At 41.7% G+C, this 21,032-nt stretch overlaps 1 protein-coding gene across 6 annotated transcripts in view; it reads right to left on the reverse strand.

Moving 5' to 3' along the window:
- Window positions 1-21,032, reverse strand: part of Phactr2 (phosphatase and actin regulator 2) — a 283,559-nt gene that overhangs the window by 61,249 nt on the left and 201,278 nt on the right. For 5 of the 6 annotated variants that reach the window (XM_085842653.1, XM_029482382.2, XM_029482381.2 and 2 more), the window contains exons 3-4: window positions 5,233-5,313; window positions 210-368 (exon numbers count right to left, since the gene is read on the reverse strand). In XM_085842653.1, coding sequence (XP_085698779.1) covers window positions 210-368; window positions 5,233-5,313 — 240 coding nt within the window. The remainder of the gene's footprint in view (window positions 1-209; window positions 369-5,232; window positions 5,314-21,032) is intronic. The other variant, XM_029482383.2, reaches the window with a different exon arrangement.

Genomic DNA, 21,032 nt, shown 5'->3' on the forward strand with positions numbered 1-21,032 from the left:
CTACTATTAGTTAGCTTTCCTTACTAACACAAAAGCAGATGGCACACTATAACTGGATGTGTCCGTCTTTGGACTCGCCTGTTTCTCTTCCCTAGTCTCCGTCCAATTTGCAAGGCTCCTGTGTGCAGGGTACTGGTTGTAGTCACTCCTTGGATCTCAAAGGAGTGTGCTGTGCTACAGGAGATGACATGGGAGTCTGTTTATTTTACCTGTCTTCTCTTCTGCCTGTTCCTCCCGAGGTGGTGTTTTCTCACACACAGAGTCACTCCCTTCTTCAGGTTTCCCTACATTCTCCTCTTGGGTAGCTTCCTCTCCGATGTGTATCATGTGCCCGTTTGAATTTTCAAAGTTAACTGTTACATCTCCATCTAAAATTGGAAAGAAACACCTAGATGTCTAACTGGATGGCTTTCTTTAGGATTAGTGTCCCATTCACTAGGACTGCAGGATCTAGGTTCGTGCTTCTGTCCCTGGGAACCAAATCACCATGCTTTCCCATCTGATTTCTTTAAAAGGAAAGAGGCATACAATTCTTGGTCTTGAGGAAAGCAACATTGGACAGAGATTCCTATGTCACCTCAAGACAGCCCACGTGGCCACCGTAATCACACAGTGTCCCAGGCCAGAAGAGTTCCTCTGCCCTTGTATTTAGGGTTTGCTGAAGTAAACACTTAGGTGTTTCTTTTGCATCCAGAAACTGAATGAAGGAATGATCTGGAAAATGGAACAAAAATTGTAACACATCAAAACCACGAGGTGAATGCAAATATACAAATAACATGAGATGCAATTACACATACGGAGGGGGATAGCAGAGGACCTCCAGACGCCAATGTCTGTGAGCATGTCAGACAGACAGTGTGCATACTGTCCATAGCAAATAACTGTGAACATGTTAGCCAGTGTTCACACTACACAGCAATGTAACTGTGAGCATGTTAGCCAGGTACACACTACAGAGCAATGTAACTATGAGCATGTTAGCCAGTGTTCACACTCTACACAGCAATGTAACTCTGAGCATGTTAGCCAGTGTTCACACACTCCACAGCAATGTAACTGTGAGCATGTCAGACAATGCCCATACTCTACACAGCTATGTAACATTACTTTTGTTCAGGGAAAAGATTTTTTTAAAAGCTATTTTCATTTTTAAATTTTCTTCATTTGGGAACAGTAAAAGAGAATTACAACTAGAAAACATACATCAAAAACTAGTTACAGAAGATTTTTTAAAATTCACAGCTTAAAGTAAAATTCCTCATGTATTCTAAATCATAAAGACTCATTCTAACCCCCGCCCTTCTTTAGGTCCTGAAGGTGTTTAAAATTCAAGGGATTTGCAGAACTCAGTGATGCTTGGCCATCCTGTCACAGTAATTATTCCCACACACAGAAACCTTAGAGGCTCTGCTGCCACCATAAGAGAAAAATTAAGGAGCCTAAGTTTTTTTTTAAACTAATTGAAAAAAAGTATCAACAGAGTTGTTTCTATTCAACTTTTTAAATTAATTTTTTGCAGCATCATTATAAAATAGATTATTTCTCAAATTTTCACTGATTTGCTTCATAATGAAATTCACAGTCCTTACTGTTAAAAATCATGACATTTTCATAAGGAAGATAAATATGGAATTATGCCATGTAAAAATGAAAATGGAATTGTCACTCAGTCATGTGGTTCCTACGGACCTATATCTGATTCCTGTAGAAAACTAAAACAGACAATAATAACCTCAGGCAATGCAACTGCAATTAAATCTTCACAATCTCAAAAATATGAAGTAAGAATTATTGGACTGAAAGCATCAGTTTTAAAAGGAGGAAAGGGGACATATAATACACTGATAAAATAATATAAAGCAGACAGTTCCAAGAAAACGAGAAGATAAAAACCACAGTCTTATATATAAAACCCTACTTTTAAAATAACTCAAATGAAGGTTTTATTTTTGTTTTATGATTTTAGCTAGTAGTATACTAAAGTCATGTTCATAACAATTTAATGCTATTATAAGTAAAATAATATGTTTAACAGGTTAAAAATAACTTATTTTTAAAACACTAGAAAAATATAGAAAATTTGAATTTTATCACAATAGTATGCATGGAAAACAGTCAAGTATGTGGAAAGGTACTTACTTTGAGTCATGAAATAAAACTAGTATAGATAAAGGTAATGGCAGAAAAAAAAGAGCATTTGTAGGAACTATTAAGTTCCTGAAACAAGAAAACTGAAGTCATTAAGTGAGGAGTGTCTCTATTCTGAAAGCTTTCCTAGAAATCTGTCTTAAGAAAAAAATTTCTCAGAGTTTAAATAAATTCAGTCCCTGATATAGTAAGCTCTGCATCTGAAATAGCAGCCCGGGAAGGGAAGATGGCGGACAGTGCTAAGCCAGGCCCAGGTTACAGGAACACATGACAAATGTTGGGAGAGTCTGTGAGTGCTACGGAAGGAGACTCACAAAACTCACATTCAGCTTAAAGTAAAAGCAGAACAGGTACACAGACATGATCACAGGTGGCCAGAAAGAACCTGAGTCGTCAGACTAGATTCAGAGTGATGTGGAAAGCAGAGCCAGGGAAGCAGGCCAGACACTTGTATAACCCTCATGTGACTGCTTCGAGAAAAGATGGAGGGGAGAAATAAATGGGGGACTGAATGTGGAGTAGACCGTCTGTGAGACCTTTTCAGCAGAGAAGACCATTTGGTGAATTCTCAGACTGAAGTAAAACTTGGTGTGAAAACCACAGCATGGAAGGTATAATAACTATAGCCAGTTAGAGCTTACAGGTCAGGGTGAAAGGAGATCACAGCCAGGGCAGCTGGAGGGACTTCAAACGTCTATCTGGTCTACCAAAGGAAGCTCATAATTGACAATAACTGTCAGGGGCAGTGTCAAGAAGACAGAGGCCTTCAGCGAATCCTCACTGACGGAGAGAGGCTGTCACAAGGCAAGCAACAGGGGCCAGTCTTTCAGACAGGGATGCTCAAGGTAATTGTTTTTTTTTTGGGGGGGGGGGGGAGAGAAAGATGATGACTACTACGAATCAATAGAAAACGACTTTCTCTAGCTCTTGGCTGAGACCTAGGAGATCTCCAAGGGGCATTCTTGGGTACTTTCGACCATTCTCATGTTCTATAGGAGAACGGTGCCAAATTACAAAGTAAGATTCAGCAAAGTCCACGACACTTCTGAATTAGATAAAGCATCTGGCCTGCGAGCTCCACCATTAATCCTAATGACAGGTTTCAACCATAATGTTCCCTTTCCTTTTCATCGAGATTTTCATTTTATTCCTAATTACGTGCACGCATATAAGTGTCTACACATAGGTATGTGCCTATAAATACAGGTCTCTCAGAGACCAGAAAAGGGTGTTGGGTTCCCTGGAGATGGAGTTACAGGCAGTTGTGAGCCTTTTATGTGAGTGCTGGGAAATGAATTCATGTCCTCTGCAAAGCAGTAAGGAGTCTTGTCGGATAAGCAATCCCTCCAACTCCTCTTTCCCTTGCTTTAAAATGGTCTTGAATAAGGGATACAGGTACAAATGGATGGGTCACCACCTAAAGCTGATTACAAAGGTTTCATCTCAAAGGCTATGCTCTCTGCTGTCTCTGGAGACTGGTGGGAAATGAACCTGGATACGATATGCATGCCCGCTACATGACTACTGTCTGCATGCCTACTTCCTGGAGGCTAACCTCCTGCATGCCTGTTGTCTGCACGCCTGTTGTTTTCTGCATGCCTATCTCCTGCATGCCTACATCCTTCTAGGGAGGGGAAGCATGGCACTTTTCATTTTTAAATCCCTGAGGCAGGAAACAAATAGCTTCAAGGTGATAGCATATTGAAATATACAAAAAGATCATTAACAAAGATGAGGGGAAAAACTTGACAAGCCAGAAATGGTGAGTCTAAAATTGTGAAGGCTCGCTCAATCGACATGGTATTATTCCATCCAGGCCTCTCTCACTCCCGAAGCAGCCACGTATTTCCAAGCTGCAGTGCATTGGAATTTGTTGGTATTGGGGAAAACGTGAAATTTTAACTAATATACAATATATGCTCCCAAATGTCATATACTCTGTAAGGAACATATATGATATAGCTCTCTCTCTAGAGAGAGGGAAGCATCACTATTTAAATTCCAAACAATAGCATATTATTTCTTCCCATAAGGTCTCAGCAATAAAATAAACCTGGGCAATGAGGGAAGGGACCAAGGCTAAATCGTCAGCACTACAACAAGATGTCCTTTAGTTTCCACAGCAGTGGAGCAAAGACAGTAATGTGGAATTGTTTAATTGGAGAAATAACCAGTGTTAGTGTTTTCTTTGAGGGTCAGTCTTCTACACAATATTCTCTCTCTCTCTCTCTCTCTCTCTCTCTCTCTCTCTCTCTCTCTCTCTGAGACAGGGTTTCACTGTGTAGCCCTGGCTGTCCTGGAACTCACTTCGTAGACCAGGCTGGCCTCAAACTCAGAACTCTGCCTGCCTCTGCCTCCCGAGTGCTGGGATTAAAGGCGTGTGCCCCCACTGCCTTACTACTTTGACTTTTCTAATTAACTTCTGTCCTTCAGAGCATAGAGATAATAGGGAGGGAATGAAAGAGGGGAAAACAAAACAAAACAAAACACCAATCACCTCTAGGAGAGAGTTATCAAAATTATCAGTCATGAGGTGAGAGACAACAAGACTCAGAGGACTGCAAAAAGAACAGATTACCTTGGGAGAAAGCATAAAGCAGGTTAATTTGTCCATGCTTTATCGATTTGTGACTAGTAGATCATGTAGATGATAAGCGGCATGGCTGCTATTTCTTTTAGTGGCAGTGTTGAGAAATAAGGAAGGCATGGACAAACTGCAACCGAACTCACTCAAACAATCAATCGAGTGTAGCTTGGATAGAAGAATAAAGCTCGAGGCTGAGGTGACCTGTATCTCTGGCTCCCAATGCAGCAGCCTGAGAGCAGAGAGTTGAGAGCAGCCTATGTAGAAAGGCTGACTAGCAAAGTCACTGGCCTTCTTTTCTGTAACACCCTGGCTTCTTGACCACACAGACAGAGAGACATTCCAGGTGGAAGCAAGATTCGTGCTGTGCACTATCTGACACTAACCACTGTGCCACCTTATCTGACAACAACCACAGTTGCTTTAAATCCCAACAGGAAAGGAAAGCATGGGAATGAAGAATCCAATTAGTTTAGATGTAAGACAAATTTCCTCACCTTGATCAGGCAATTCCTTAAGCAGGCCCCTTCTTATCAGCTCCTCTCTACTTTGTCTGGTGGATATCTTCCTCTCTAATACTTTTAAAAAGAATAAGCACAAGTAAGAATCAAGTCATTGCTTCCAACAGTCATGAAAAATATTCAAAGGATTTGAGCCCATTTATTCTGTCCACATGAAGACTCAATCCCACATTTGTTTGTTTGTTTGATGCCCACTAAAAACACTCATCTGGAGTCCAGTTACCACAGTATGGACACAAGCAGATCATGATCTAAGGCTCAACCCCCGAACCTGGCCAAGGTGGTCATGTTTGAAAAGAAATCCAGACTTATTGTTGCATGCCAGGTACGGAGCACAGAGAGCACTTAGCATCTTTCCTTTGATAATGATGTTCTCTAAAACACCTGCGAACAGAGGCATTTGCAGGAAATTATGTAAGTTTACCCCTGGAGATAGTCATATGAAGTGACTGGATCTCTGTTTCCTGCATATATGATAACTGGATTATATATCTGGATTATATAACTGGATTATATATATATATATATATATATATATATATATATATGTATATATAGTATGTGTGACAGGAAAGTAGAAGGCGACTGTCCAAAGGAAAAGGGATATTAATGGGAATAGGGAATGGTGGGGAAGAGGGTGGTAGACTGCATGAGCAGAATACACTTTAAGTACAAGGTAAACTTGTATGACAATGCCCTTATATGACAATATCCTTATATAACCATGCATAATGAATATACACAACAAAAACAGGAAAATAATGACATAAATGTTGACAATCAAGATAACTATGGGCTTTCAGAAGATTTAAAGTTCTTTTCAAAAGCCTTTAAAATTTCATCAATCAGTCTGTGAGTGCATGTACCCACCCCCACACATGCCATAGTGTCTGTACAGTGGTCAGGAAACAACTTTTGGAAGTCAGTTCTTTCCTCCCACCACATGGCTCCCAGGACTTTAACTCAGATCATCATGTGTGGTAGCAGGTGCCGTTACCTGCTGAGCTATATCACCGTACTTAAATTAGTTCCTTTCTTAACATTTAAATTTAAATTTTACTATTATTTATTTTATGTGCATAGATGTTTTGTTTCTGCATTATATGCATGCATGGTGCCAGGAGGTGGAGGAGGAAAAGGAAGAAGAGGAAGAGGAAGAGGAGGAGGGGGAGGGGAAGGAAAAGGGAAGAAGGGGAAGGGGAAGGGGAAGAACGGGAAGAAGGGAAAGGAGGAGGGGGAGGGGGAGGGGAGTCAAATCTCCCAGAACTGGAGGTTACAGATAGTTGTAAGTTACCAAGTGTATGGGATATAGGGAACTGAACCTGGGTCCTCTAGAACTGCTGAGACATATCTCCAGCACCCTGAAATTAGTTCTTAATGCCAAAAATTCTGAATAACAAACACAAAGCAAAACAAAAGCCCCAAAGTAGAACCAACCCATATAGTTCCTGTAAATACTTCATCTGAATGCTAGGGAAAAGGGATAACTTTTAGTGTTTGTTTGTTTGTTTTTATTTTTTTCTCTCTCACACCATCAACTCAAAAGTTCAATACAATGGATCTCCATAACTAGAGGTTCTGGTATGATCCTTGGCAAACCTTAGGAGAATGAAGAAGGAAAGTGGGGATAGGCAGCTTTGTGAGGCAAGTCAAGGAAAGGGAATCAGTCTCTACATGGATTCTTCCTTCTTCAGGAAGCAATCTCCATTCCCAATATATTTTAGGGTGGAACTTAGGAGCTGAATGCAGGACTTCAGTGGCACTGAGCCTGCTTATCTGAATGTTAACATTCCCGGTTGAGGGTCCAATAGGTGGAAGGTATGAAGAGTAGACAATGGGTACATGCATGGAAGTCTTCTCTTAGTGTTTATTGAAGTAAACTTTTACTGAAGTAAGAAGTGAAGACTTTTCAAAGTCTATAATGTTGCACAAAATGTCACATCGTTTTCAGGAGTCCTGGTGTTCATCTCAGGGCACTGAGATCATGTCACTCGATACTGGGCACCCTATATCAAGTTATTGTGCTTCTAATCTATGATCTATAAAATCAGGGGCAAGACTCAGTGGTTACTCACTCAACCAGCTCAAATACTGTGGGATTCTGTGTCTTCAATGAAGGCTATTCCAAAATCTTTGCTTTGTATACCTTTTAAAACTTTTATTCTTCACTAAAATTTTTCTTTCTTCATCTAGAGACCAGAACATAGCTTGTTCACACTTATGCTCTTCTATGCGGATCACAGTCCACTCTTAAGTCTGGGTTTTGAGATTTTGTTGGTTTAATTTTAACTTAAATCTTGGTTTAAACAAATCTTCTTCTATCTTCTTTGTATACGAAAAATTCTTCCCATTTCTTCATGTGGATTCCGTGAAGCTCCGTGCCGGCTCCTACCATTGGTGAACATCAACAGTTCTGTTCTTTTTTTTCTTTACCTCATAAACAGGTGCTGATAGGAAAATACCATTAGCTGTTTGCTTGGTCTTTGGCTGAGACCATTTTAAACACATAATGTAGATAACTGTGTGAGGGCCAATGTGGACAAACTGCAGGCTGCTGGGTATGGAAGGTATGTCGATGGGCATAAAATTCCAACCCCTGTTCGCCCTGAAGTACAAGAATCTTATTTTTCACCTTTTAAAATATGTGCCTTGTGTTTATACAGTGTCTCTGTGTTTGTGGAGCAGATTCACTGGACGTTTTTCATGGACTCTGAGGGGTTTTGTATTGGAACGGACTGAGGGGTCATTTTGGTTCACTATGCTGCACAGGGCAGGAGCATCATGGGAGTGTTCTTGAGACTTGCCCACCTGCTTTCCCACCTTCAGAGGCAAAAGTCCTTACATGGCTTTGAGGCCTACTTCAACTATTCACGAGCCTTATTTTTAAGGAGAAATTTCCCAGGTAGCCCCCAGATCTCATTCCCTCTGACTTCTGCATGTTAATCAAACCCAAGCTCTAACAGCCCTCCATTAGAGGATGCCACGTGTGAAGAGAAGGCAGCAGGAGGCTGCTCCACAGTTCTCACCAGAAGCAAGGGAGACTACTGAAGCCACATGGGGCCTGATCCCCAGTTGTTTTTGTAACTGAAGATCACACTAATCTGTATAAGAAATTAAATATAGTGTAATGTGTGTCATGTCCCACAGCTACTCCATAATCACAATATTGCCAGGGCACAAGGGGTGCCGGTCATCAGATACAAGTCACGGGTCTGTCCATGTTTTATCAGTTAAGGACACGAATGGGTCATGCATGCTTTCTTTCATCCTGATTGCAAAAGCACCAGTTAGACATACTCCAAGGTCAAACACACACACACGATTTCCTGTGTCGCATTCTGTACTGGGTGAACAAATATTTTGGTATTTCAATCCTGATTACAACAGCGCAGACTCCAATTCTCTCCAGAAAGTGAAAGGAGCTTACTCAGATGGCTTCTCTGGCATCGCACATACACTCTTATTGTCAAGTGCTTTAAAAGGATCAATCCTTCCAAACATCCAATGGCTGCCCATCTCCCTTTAGATAAGATCTCAGTTCCCTAGCATGGGCCCCAACAGTGACCCTGGAGATGTTCTTTCTCTCACGCAGCTACTCTTTCCTGGCTCTCTGATGCAAGCCTCCACACCTGATGCTTCTCCCCAGCGACTGCTCCACAAGGTGGCCTGTCTTCTTCAATATACCATGCTCCAGCGTGGCACACTCCATGTTGGCCTTCACGTTCTGATCAAAGGTCCTGGTGAATCAGGCAATCCTTGAGAATAGCTTGTCTGCCTTCTCACCCCGTTTCTCAGCCATCTCCTCAAAACCAAACTTGTGCTCAATGCTATGCCCCCAATGGTGACACGGTGGTTACTGCCACTCAAAATACATATATATCTTGTTGAAAATGTAAATGAAAAAGAAAACAGCCTTGTCCTGGTTCTTGTTTTCTGGCCCTTCTTATTTTCCAGTCCTGGAGAAAGCAAGAGAAGTTTATGGTACAACCTCAAGGAACAAGGGCTTTCTGTCTTCTCTCGTCTTTACACTTTGGCTGGGCCAACCTAAGGGAAAACATTTCCACTTTAGTCCTATGGATCGTGTGAAAAAGGCTCTGTATGCAGCAAAGAAGGGAGCCCACAGTGTGTGGACAGACACCAGCCGCTAGCAGGGTGTAGCACAGGACTGGCTAGGCTCCTCATAAATTATAAATGATTTATGATGTCCTTCTGGGCACAGAGTGACAGCCATGGAGCCTGCATTCAGGAGTGGCCAGGGCATATACCACCAGCTCCTCTTGGTAGATACTTGGCCAGGATTTCCTGTTACTCTGAAAGTATCTGGGAGAGTAAATCGTGTAGTCAGCTAGTCACTTGTGTTCTTTCCTTGGCGAGGGAAGAGTCCTAATTCTCCATCCCAACACCGTTTAATGACTGAACAAAATAGAAGAGTAAACAGGAGTCTCAAATAAGTGTGCCCAGTTATCTTCTTGGTCCCGAGTCATGAATGGGTTTGCTGTAAACTGGCGACAGAAACACAGAAGACCACTTGTCCTGGACTGGAAGTGTTCTCTAAGAGCTCACTCAGCTTGCCTTTTCCTCAGGAACACTGAAGGAAAATAGCACGGTGGAAAATGGCCTCCTTTCTAAAAGACCCTTCACAAAGACGAAGCTAGCCCAGTGAAAGAAATAACCACCCATGCTGGCCAACACACAACACAGTTGTGAAAACCTTCCAAAACATCTTAAGAATGTGAAGTAGAGTAACAAAGCCAACACCGCCTTCTAAAAACACACAGGAGAGGTCTGGGCCCTCTTCTTGTTTGTCCAATTATGCCACTCCTGTACTCAAAACTCCCAGACCTCAGGAGGGGCAGATCTCCAGGGAACGGCAGCTGTGTTCCACCACTGGTCACGATGTCCACATTCATCCTCCTTCCTTCTCTTTCTCCATCCCTCCCTTCCTCCCTCCACTCTGTCTCCCTAAACCAATGATAAGGTCAAGCTTTCCTTATCATTTTCTAAGCATGTTTCTTCTCTCAGTTCCATTTCTGTAGTTATGGTTTCTTTCTACAACTTGATGGCTTCTCTAATCGCTCAGTGGTGAAATCATCCCTAGAGTTTTATGCCATTTTCAAACAGCACCATGAGCAGGGCCCACTCTCTACCTCAGATATTTTCAAGAAACCTTTATATGCTTTTCGCCTGTAGAATGAGGTGATATCTGCTCCCATTAGGTTCCTTCAGAGGCGATGACCTACGCCACATAAAGGCTAACATCTAGTCTAGAGCACTTTCAAGAGACCTTTCACTGATATTCATGCTCTAGAATGAGCCACATGTACTCTGTTGCTAAACTGTGTGTGTGTGTGCTATGCATATTCACACAACTCTAGTGGACACCCTGACATTTTATCCCTATAATATCCCAAATGCCTTACTGCATGCTGAGGAATCTAAATATCTTTTATTTGGGCCAAGGAGAAAAGGGGTGGTGAGAGAGGCAAGGAGTGTCTAGCATGTATGTATGTATGTATGTATGCATATACACACATGTGTGTATATTTGTGTATATGCACACATATACATGAATATACACATATACACACACATATACACATACATACACATATAGCATACATAAACATATAGATACATTTATACACACACATATACACACACAAGAGAGAGGCAAGGAGTGTTTAACATGTATGTATGTATATATTATGTGTACATATTATGTGCGTATATGTGTGTATATATACATATATATGAATATACACATGTATACACAAATATACACATGTACACATATATTATGTGTAAACATACATATACACACATTTATATATACATATATACACTCATGCATACACAGATATATACATATACACATATACATACATATATATGTTTTTTCCCACTTGGGAAAACCTGTCAGTTGTGAGTCTGACATCCTTGGATTCAAGGCTGTATGGCACGCTGGTGATTGGTTCAGAGAGAGACATGTGCTCAAATTGTACTAGCAAGATCCAAACCCAAGAAAGTCGTTGGAACAATAAGTAATTCAAGCATCATGTTTCCTCTGGAGCTGGAACAACTAGCTTGCTATGATGGTAGAGTTGATGGTGATGGCTTTTCCTCCGCAAGAAAAGAGGTCAAGTTTGAAACCAAACCAAACCAACCAACCAACCAAAAACAGAGGAGCACAGACTTAAATTGGGGGAACGAGATTTTTCAATCCCAGCTTTTAATTACCTGGATCCCACTGGGCTTGCAGGTGGTACTCCCGTGGGACTTTTCAGTCATATGGGTCAATGGATTCCGTTTTCTGCAGCTCTTATGAGCTATACACAGTAAAGAGCTTTGCCCAAGCAAGAGATTTTTGGTTTGAATCTCATTGAACTTCCTTCCAGCAGAGACTAAAGAATCTCTGAGCGTGAAGAGTAGAGATACAAAACAAGAACTAAGTAGGTCCCCACCTCCTCCCTTAGTTTGCAACTCAGAAAGGCCTTAAGAAAGAGGAAGATGGAGAGATCTATGTCCCTTCCTTCTCTTGGGAAATTAGTGTCCCAACTTCCCCCAAAGAAACCTAATTGTAATCATCTACTTCACTTGTCACTTCAAGAACATTTCTAACCCCCATCCAGTATCTGAGAAGGATAGCTGAGCACCTGCTTTTAGTCCTTTCCCATGAACAAGGAGTGTGAGAATTGGAGCGGCTACGCATGTGTTCTAGGCACACTTCTAGAGTCTGATTGAACACAGGTGCACCTAATGACAAGTTCATCACTCTGCGGTGATGTTTATACCAAACTCCGCTTCTCCAAGGTTGGGCACTGCTTTCTCTTTCTCTTCTCTTTCAGGAAATCAGGAAGACTAGCTCTTAAACATTAGTTTTACGTGGATAATTTTTAGGCAGTACTATAGTACTACAATTCAAGTTACAAAATGCTAAAAAAAAAAAAAAAAAAAAAAAGCTTGGGTTGGTGAGATGGCCCAGTCAGTAAGGTACTTGTGTGTCATATTTGGTTGCCTGACTCATAGGATCCACACGGTGATGGGAGAGAAGAGAGTAGTTATCCTCTGACCTCCACATGCGTGCCATGGCATGAATGCCCCTTCCCTCCCTAAATAAATAAATAAATAAATGTATTAAACTTTTATTTAAAAATGTAAACTCTCTTTCTGACCCTTGCCTGTCCCAACTGAGCCCCATCCTAATTCTACAAGCAACTACAATTACAAGAAAACACAATTAACTTTCTAATCACTCTAGAGGGAAAAGAAGTCTAGAAAAATGACTGGAAAGTGAATCTCAGCTCTTCTGGGCTACATGCCTTCTCAAACCAGTTGACGGTGCCACCCACTAGTGGAAAGTATAACCCAGAACTCCTGTTGCTGTTGCTGCTGCCAGGATAAGGGTTCGGACAGTTTCAGGGACACTTGAGCTGTCATCAACTCGTGCTGTCTTATTTTCTTTGGGACCAGGCTGTCCACAGCATGAAGATTAGATATGAAAGGGATTTCAGACATAGTAGGCTGTCCAGATTGAGACATATTCATCTAATCTATGCTGCGAAGTGTGAGATTTTAGTATCTTAGGATTTTTTTTTAACACAGAAAGCTATGTATGCCTTTGAGCCTGTTTTGTTTAGTTAGGAGCAAGACATACTGAGATGCAACTCAAGCAGTCCAGAGAGTAACCAGTCAACGTTAGAAGACTGGGGCACAAAGTTTTTAATCCATGTTTACCCCTTTCCTCTATGTATCCGACCAGACGAGGCTCCAAAGTGAGGAAAGTGTTTGTTTCTTTGAGTGGATCATACAGTTCTCTCTACACTGAACAGTGACAAGCTTTGTGGAGAATGGGATTCCTTGGACAAGAGCTCCCCAGACCTAGAGAAATGAACTGCATCCAGTCCTGTCTGCCCCTGAAGGAACATGATAAAGAGTCCCTCCAAATAAAGGTTTTATTATTGAAAGTAAATATATAAGTAGGGTTTCAGGTGGCTAATACTCTAATGAGTAAGTTTTGACAGCAAGCTGCAACACTGACATCACGGTTTTGCTCAACAACTTTCCTTCCCATTGTTTCAAATTCTCCTATTGTTCAAGTGACCTCAGGATCAGAAGGGGGCTTCTTTTGAGGATGGAGAGGCTGTAACTCAGGGCATATACACCAGAAAAATGCATTTCTCTTATTACATGATGTAGGATGATACCATCTTACATATGTATGGCAGCATAGACTGCTAAATATTATATACATATACATATGTGTGTGTGCATATATATCTCCAATTTTTTTGTTTTTGTTTTTGTTTTTTATGAGACAGGGATTCTCTGTGTAGCCCTGGCTGTCCTGGAACTCACTCTGTAGATCAGGCTGGTCTCAAACTCAGAAATCCGCCTGCCTCTGCCTCCCGAGTGCTGGGATTAAAGGCGTGCACAACCATGCTTCTATCTCCAATTCTTAAGAGGACTAAAATGTTCTGTGAAGAAGCATTCTTTATGTAAAAATCAGTTATGTATAGTATAGACTTCTAGAGAATACTACATAGAATTCTAGGATACATATTACCTGCATGTCACATTTTACAGCTTTTATGTTTAATAGACTTCTAGTAAGCCAAAACACTTCCGTGTAAGACAGAGTCGAAGCTCTTAAAAATGAGTCTGTTTCTACATCTGTACCTTACCACTTATTATCACGTGAGGCAAACCCCCCAGCTCTCCTGTGGCTTTGTCCCTGCACATGGAATTAATAACTAGAACCTACCAAACAGATACTAGTGTGGCTGAAACATAAAATGACTGGGACACAGCACAGATCACTTAATTATTACGTCTTTACCCCTCTCCCACACCCCCAGGATACGCCTGTATATTCCTTTTATTCCACCCCACTGACACTTGTAGTTTGATATGAATATCATCCTAAAGGTATTCTATAGCCCAGGAATGAGGAACGAAGAGTCAAGTTGCACAACAACATTCAAACACACACACACACATATTTAACAGGCCCTGAAACTGAGATCAACTTCTTTAAATTTTCTCTGCCTCATTACTCATTCACTGATAAAAGTAAGACTGTGATTGTAAAACATCTCATGGAACAATAAGGAAGATTACAAGCATTTAAAACATCCTGGCTGGGCTGACGAGATGGCTCTGTGCGTAAAGGCAGGTGCCTTGCCGTTAAGTCTGACAACGCCGAGTTCAATCACTGGGACCTACATAGCAGCAGAAGAGAAACAACCCTGGAAAGTGCTCGTCTGATCCCCACACTCATGATACTGCTGTTGCGTGCAACAGACAAACAAACAAGAAAGAGATAAGAATGGTATTGGATACAGTAAAAATGAGGATTAGCTGTCTTTATTGATACTGATGTCTCTCTCCTACTCTAAGACCATTCCTCAAAAGAGTCTCAAACAAGTAACAGAAATAAAGTTTACACCTCAAAGCAAACCATAAAACTACACCTGCAGCAAAGCGTCTCATGGGAACACTATCACCTTGACGTGGCGTCATTGCTGTAATTTTCTGAGTACTGAGCTGAATTAGAAAACTCAGCTGAAAGAACCATATTCAAGGTGTTGTCCGTCCATCCACTGCTGACTTAGAGAACCGTACTGAAGGTGTTGGCCGTCCATCCGCAGCTGACTTAGAAGATGGTTGCGTGTCAGTTGCTATCACCTGGGTTTTAAACCTGATTCGTCTGAAGCTGGGGAGCTGTTTAGCAGGTACATGTTTCAATTTCCTGAAAAATGTCCTGAAGTCTGCTGCTCAACCCTGTAAATGCTCTTAACCCTACAGACCTGTACATAAAAGGTTGCTAATGTATACTTCTGTTATCATTGTAAAAATTAAATTTTAAAACATTTCTGGACTCTAGAAATGAAACTCTTTTAAATGATTAAACACACACACACACACACACACTGATGCACAGTAAATGTCTGCATGATTTTCTTGTCCCCCATTGTGTTCCAATCATGTTTTGTACTCCCTTATATTTCTTATATAGCTTTTTTGATGCTCTTTCCCATAATGGGCACTACTAAGCCCTTATATTGTTCAACAGCAACAACCACAACCACGTGTGTGAGAACCAGCTTCCACACTGAAGACCGGGGAGCAGTGGAAGACCATTGGGATAGGAAGCGTTTGGGAGAGCCAGATGAGTAAAGCTCTTCCTCTTACCACAGAAGAAATGAGAAGCGAGGCGATAACAATTCCAAATGGGAAACGAATCAAGAAACTATGGAAACCAAATCCCAGTCACTCTCCCGAACTTAGTCCTGGTGATAAGGGCCAGCTCCATATCACAGTACAGAACAAAACAAAACCACAATGGGAAATAAAACACAGGAAATCAAATAATGAATGGACTTCCCTGACCCAGACCTGGCTGGAAGGAACTCCATGGCACTTCTCAAAGTACTTACAGAGGCGCCACTCCAAAGCACAATTAAACTGGGAAATTCTCTACCGAAGAAAGGGATACAGATAGCCAGGCACTCAGAAAGTCGCCAAAACTCCAATAGAAGCATCCTTTTAACCAAGAGGTTGATGGGAATGTTACAGTCCTTCTTCCCTACCCACTTAAGAAACAAAAGCCATGCAAGAAAAACCAGACAGTCAACGATGATAAATTTCAGTCTAGTCGATATTTTTTAACATGTCATTTATAACCAGGACTTAGAAAAATCTCTAGCAACAGTTGCTTCTATGCAGCTGTCTTCCTAGAACGCTCAGGAGAAAAGTTTTGCTTCTCAGAATTCTCCTGATCTAGCAAATAGTAATGCCCCACCCCCACCCAGAACAGGCTGAGCCTTTGAAATATTAGTCGGCTTTCTGCAGCCACCAGAGTAGTTCCAAACCTAAGTTTGGATTAAACAAATAACACTGCATTCTCCAGCACACACAGGAGGCAAGGGAGGCTCCTTCACTCCTTTTAGAGACAGAGGTCATAGTTTATACTGATCTGGAGGAGGTGAGCTCTGATGGCTGGGCCAGCCCATTGTGCAGCGGGCTATTTTAAACCTGTGACATGAAGCCATGGGTTTCAGTGATGATGAAAGTATAACAACCTAGCTCATGGATGACTCTTCTTTATAAGTGGGCTTTCCCACTAGAAGAGGTTGACCATGGATAATGCATAGCCCTTAAATGGAAGGTGGGGCTCTAGTGATTCTTCCTATTTGCCCGTGCATAGAAAAGTTGACTCAAGAAAAAAACAGAATAATCCTTACTTCCCTTATACAGTGTATCCAGCACTTTCCTTATGATTGTGACAAAATATCCCGACTGACAAAGGCAATGTAAAGCAGGAATTGTTGAGTATGTATCAATCATACCAGGCAAGGCAGAGTAGCAGAATCACAAGGCAGTTGTTCCCAGTGAATCCTCAGCCAGGAGGCATAGAGCAATGAATGCTGGCGGTCAGCTCTTTTCCTGCTTGGTACCCAGCCCAGAACCCCAGCCCATGGAATGGTGCCGTGCACATTAGGGTAGTTCTTCCCACCTGATGTAATCCAATGTAGGAAGCCTCTTGGGGCTGTGGCCAGGGGCCTGGATCCATGGTGATTCTACATCCCATCAAGTAAACACCCAAGCCTAAGCATCATAGTCTGCAGCTCTACTGTTATAAAAAGAGTCTATTGTAGCACAATGCCCATTTCAGGAAACAATACAAACATTTTCAAAACAGTATGTGTGATACAATTATCACATGGTATCTCTTTGATCTGGTCTTTCCTACAAGCAGTTGATCCGATTAAGTCAGTTTACTGTATACAGGTACACAATGATTGAACTAAGACACGCCCCCCCCACCTTGCCTCCCGTTTTCCAATCAGTCTCTTCAATGACTGCACCATGCATATGCTTAAATACTTCATACATTGATGAAAAAACAGCTCCCCCACCCAACCCATTAAGCTGGCAAAATACTCATTTCATATCCTATGGCCTCTCAAGTCTTTCTTGTGTAACACTATGATATGACCTAAAGAAGGCTTGAAAATGAGTATAATTCCTGTCCCCTAAACTTTCCAAACCTAAAATGTCCATTCGCAAATACTCCATGCCTGAGATGGGATCTGGTCTTTCATCCATTCACTCTGCAAACATTTAGTGGACGTCTAATAAAAGCTAAGCATCATTCTACTTGCCTCAAGAGCTTTGCCAGAGAATCTGAAAACCCCTGCCCTTAGTCAGGCATGCTATGCATGTCCCCAAACCCCACACTGGTGAGGTAGGCAAGAGGATCTTGTTTAAAACCAGCTCAAGTGAGACACTGACTTGAGGAAAAACTAAAAGAGAAAATCACTGCTTGGAAGGCAATTTCTGCTTTAAAAAAGGGGGCTGAAGAAATGGCTCAGAGCTTAAGAACACTGGACTTCCAGAGGTCCTGAGTTCAGTTCCCATCAACCACATGGCGGCTCACAACCATCTGCAATGAGATCCGATGCCCTCGTCTGGTGTGTCTGAAAACAGCTACAGTATATTCACTGCATAAAATAAATAAATAAGAAAAGGAGGAGGAGGAGGTGGAAGGTCAGGAGGAGGAGAAGGAAGGGCAGGAGGAGGAGGAGGACCACCAAGAATGCTCCAGAAATAATTTCACAGCCTGTAGGATGCAGAGGGTAAAATGAGCCTGACAATAAACAAATGTTACCAGATGTAGACAAATTGGACTGCACCCCATACAAGTGCTGGTGAGACTAGTAAATGGCCCTATGTTGGAAAACCGTGTTCAAATTGCTAAACAGCAAATTGCCACCAGATCTAGCTATTCCATTCCTAGGTAAACCATCAAGAGAAGTGAAAACATTCATATCCACAAAGAACCACATACCCAAGCACTATCCATAATAATCCAAAGCAGAAACAACTCATCCATCACTCAACGGATAAAATGTGCTATATCTGTACAACGGAGAACCTTTCAACAGTGGAAAATGATCTGGTATCAGTTATTAGAAGGATGGTCTTGAAAGCATCACGCTAAGTGGGCAATGTCAGTCACAGATAGATAGCACACATTTATAGTTAGGTATTTACATGAAATGTCAAGAACAGGCAGAGAGCAGTGCTGGGCAGGTGGGAGAGAGGGCGGAGTGTTAGTGGGAATGGGATTCCTTTCTAAGGCGATAGAATGTTAAGAATGACTGTGGTGCTCATTACAGAGCTTTTGAAAATTACTAAAACATTGTTGCAAATGGTAGATGAATGAACCACGTAGTATGTGAATCACCTCTCATCAAGGCTGTTGGAAAAAAAAAAAAACAAGTGCTGGGGAGAAAGAGAAATGATGAGACAGATCCCACCGTAGCATTCGATACTGAATTTATTGAAGGAAGAGAGGGGGCCAGTTCAAAGGGAAGGGAAGGGACAGAGAGAGAGAGAGAGAGAGAGAGAGAGAGAGAGAGAGAGAGAGAGAGAGAGCGCCCTGATTTGCCTCTCATTGAAGGCAGAGTGAGAACCAGTATCCACCTAAGAAGAAAGAGAGCAACCACATGGATCTATTACTATTTTAAAAGGTGATTAGGCAGTCTTACATCCTTTGAGTTTTGACCGTTTCACAGGTGAATCTGGCCAAACTCTGGAAGAAGACAAGTGTCATAAGATCCCTTCCAAGAGGAGGCACTTGCCAGTGCATTGTATGTAGCCACTGTCACTCCAATAGAAACCAGAGAGCTGCATGTAAAAAGAAAATAAAGCTATCAATCAATACTACCAATAGTTAAAGAGTTACCCAATAAATAAAAACCTGGCAAAACGAGAGGGAAGGAGGGGAGGAGGGAGGAGGGAGGAGGGAGGAGGGAGGAGGGAGGAGGGAGGAGGGAGGAGGGAGAGAACAAGCAGCAAGCATACCCCAGTGGAGTCCTCTTCCAGGAATGCAAAAACCTGGCTCAAAACTTAAAAATATATTGAGGGAGCTGGTGAGATGGTTCAGCAGTTAAGAGCACCGACTGCTCTTCTGAAGGTCCTGAGTTCAAATCCCAGCAACCACAAGGTGGCTCACAACCATCCATAACGAGATCTGACACCCTCTTCTGGAGTCTCTGAAGACAGCTACAGTGTACTTACAGAAAATAAATAAATAAATCTTTAAAAAAAATATATTGACCCAACCAAATATGTCAATATTCTAAAGAAGAAGGCCCAAGTGCGATCACTTCATTAATACAGAAGAAAGAGCCCTAAAAAAAAAAAAAATCCAATATGAGGCTTGCTCTTCCAGAAGACCTGGGTTTGATTCCTAGCACCCACACTGTGTCTCACAATTGTTTGCAGATCCAGTCCTAGGGGGTCCAATGCTCTCCTCTGTTGGTACCAAGTACACACATGATACACAGACTTAAATACAAACAAAATACCATACACATAAGATTAGATTTTTAAAAAAGAAATCCAATATCTATTTGTATGTAACAAAAAGCGCAGCATACAAGGAACGAGGAAGACTCCTCAGCTTGTAAAAGTTCACTTCCAGTAAGCCTTCAGCAATCACACTTAACGAGCATTTTCCCCTTAAGGGTTGGAACCAAGAGAGGATGGAGCAGAAATGCCAGTGAATGGGGAGAAAAGGTGAGAAAGGCACACAGACATGGTAGAAAGAACTGCAACCATTTCCGTGCATAGATAGCTGACTCACTCAGTACTCCCCACATGTGAACAAGATACAATAATGCCTCTATAGATGACAATGACCAATAGAAATAAACTTTTAGAAACATTTAAAGATACATATCATTTGCAATACATAAAATAAAAAAACCCACCCAAATGTAAATTTAACATGGTCTTCTTAAACCTTCAAAATGTTGATGGGAGAAGTAAAGAGTTGACTAACTGGAAAGTCACATCAGTTCACAGAGTAAATGATTCAACACAGAGAAGACATCAGTCAAACATATCTAAAATTTGGTACAGATAGAATGCATACTACTCAGCTATTAAAAAGAATGAATTTATGAAATTCCTAGGCAAATGGATGGACCTGGAGGGCATCATCCTGAGTGAGGTAACCCAATCACAAAAGAACTCATATGATATGTACTCACTGGTAAGTGGATATTAGCCCAGAAACTTAGAATACCCAAGATATAAGATACACTTTGCAAAACACATGAAACTCAAGAAGAATGAAGACCAAAGTGTGGATACTTTGTCCCTTCTTAGAATTGGGAACAAAACACCCATAGAAGGAGTTACAGAGACAAAGTTTGGAGCTGAGACGAAAGGATGGACCATCTAGAGACTTCCATATTCAGGGATCCATTCCATAATCAGTCTCCAAACACTGACACCAATGCATCTTGCATTCTGCAAGATTTTGCTGAAAGGACCCTGATATAGCTGTCTCTTGTGAGACTATGCCGGGGCCTAGCAAACACAGAAGTGGATGCTCACAGTCAGCTATTGGATGGATCACAGGGCCCCCAATGGAGGAGCTAGAGAAAGTACCCAAGGAGTTAAAGGGATCTGCAACCTTATAGGTGGAACAACAATATGAACTAACCAGTACCCCTCGGAGCTCGTGTCTCTAGCTGCATATGTATCAGAAGATGGCCTAGTCGGCCATCAGTGGAAAGAGAGGCCCATTGGTCATGCAAACTTTATATGCCTCAGTACAGGGGATATGCCAAGGCCAAGAAATGGGAGTGGGTGGGTGGGGGAGTATGTGGGGGAGTGTGTGTGGGACTTTTGGGATAGCATTGGAAATGTAAATGAAATAAATACCTAATTCAAAAAAAGAATGCAATTACAAAACCAAA

The sequence above is a fragment of the Mus caroli genome, unplaced genomic scaffold (genome assembly GCF_978045245.1).
Source record: "Mus caroli unplaced genomic scaffold, Mus_caroli_1 scaffold_9, whole genome shotgun sequence".
NCBI classification, from domain to species: domain Eukaryota; kingdom Metazoa; phylum Chordata; class Mammalia; order Rodentia; family Muridae; genus Mus; species Mus caroli.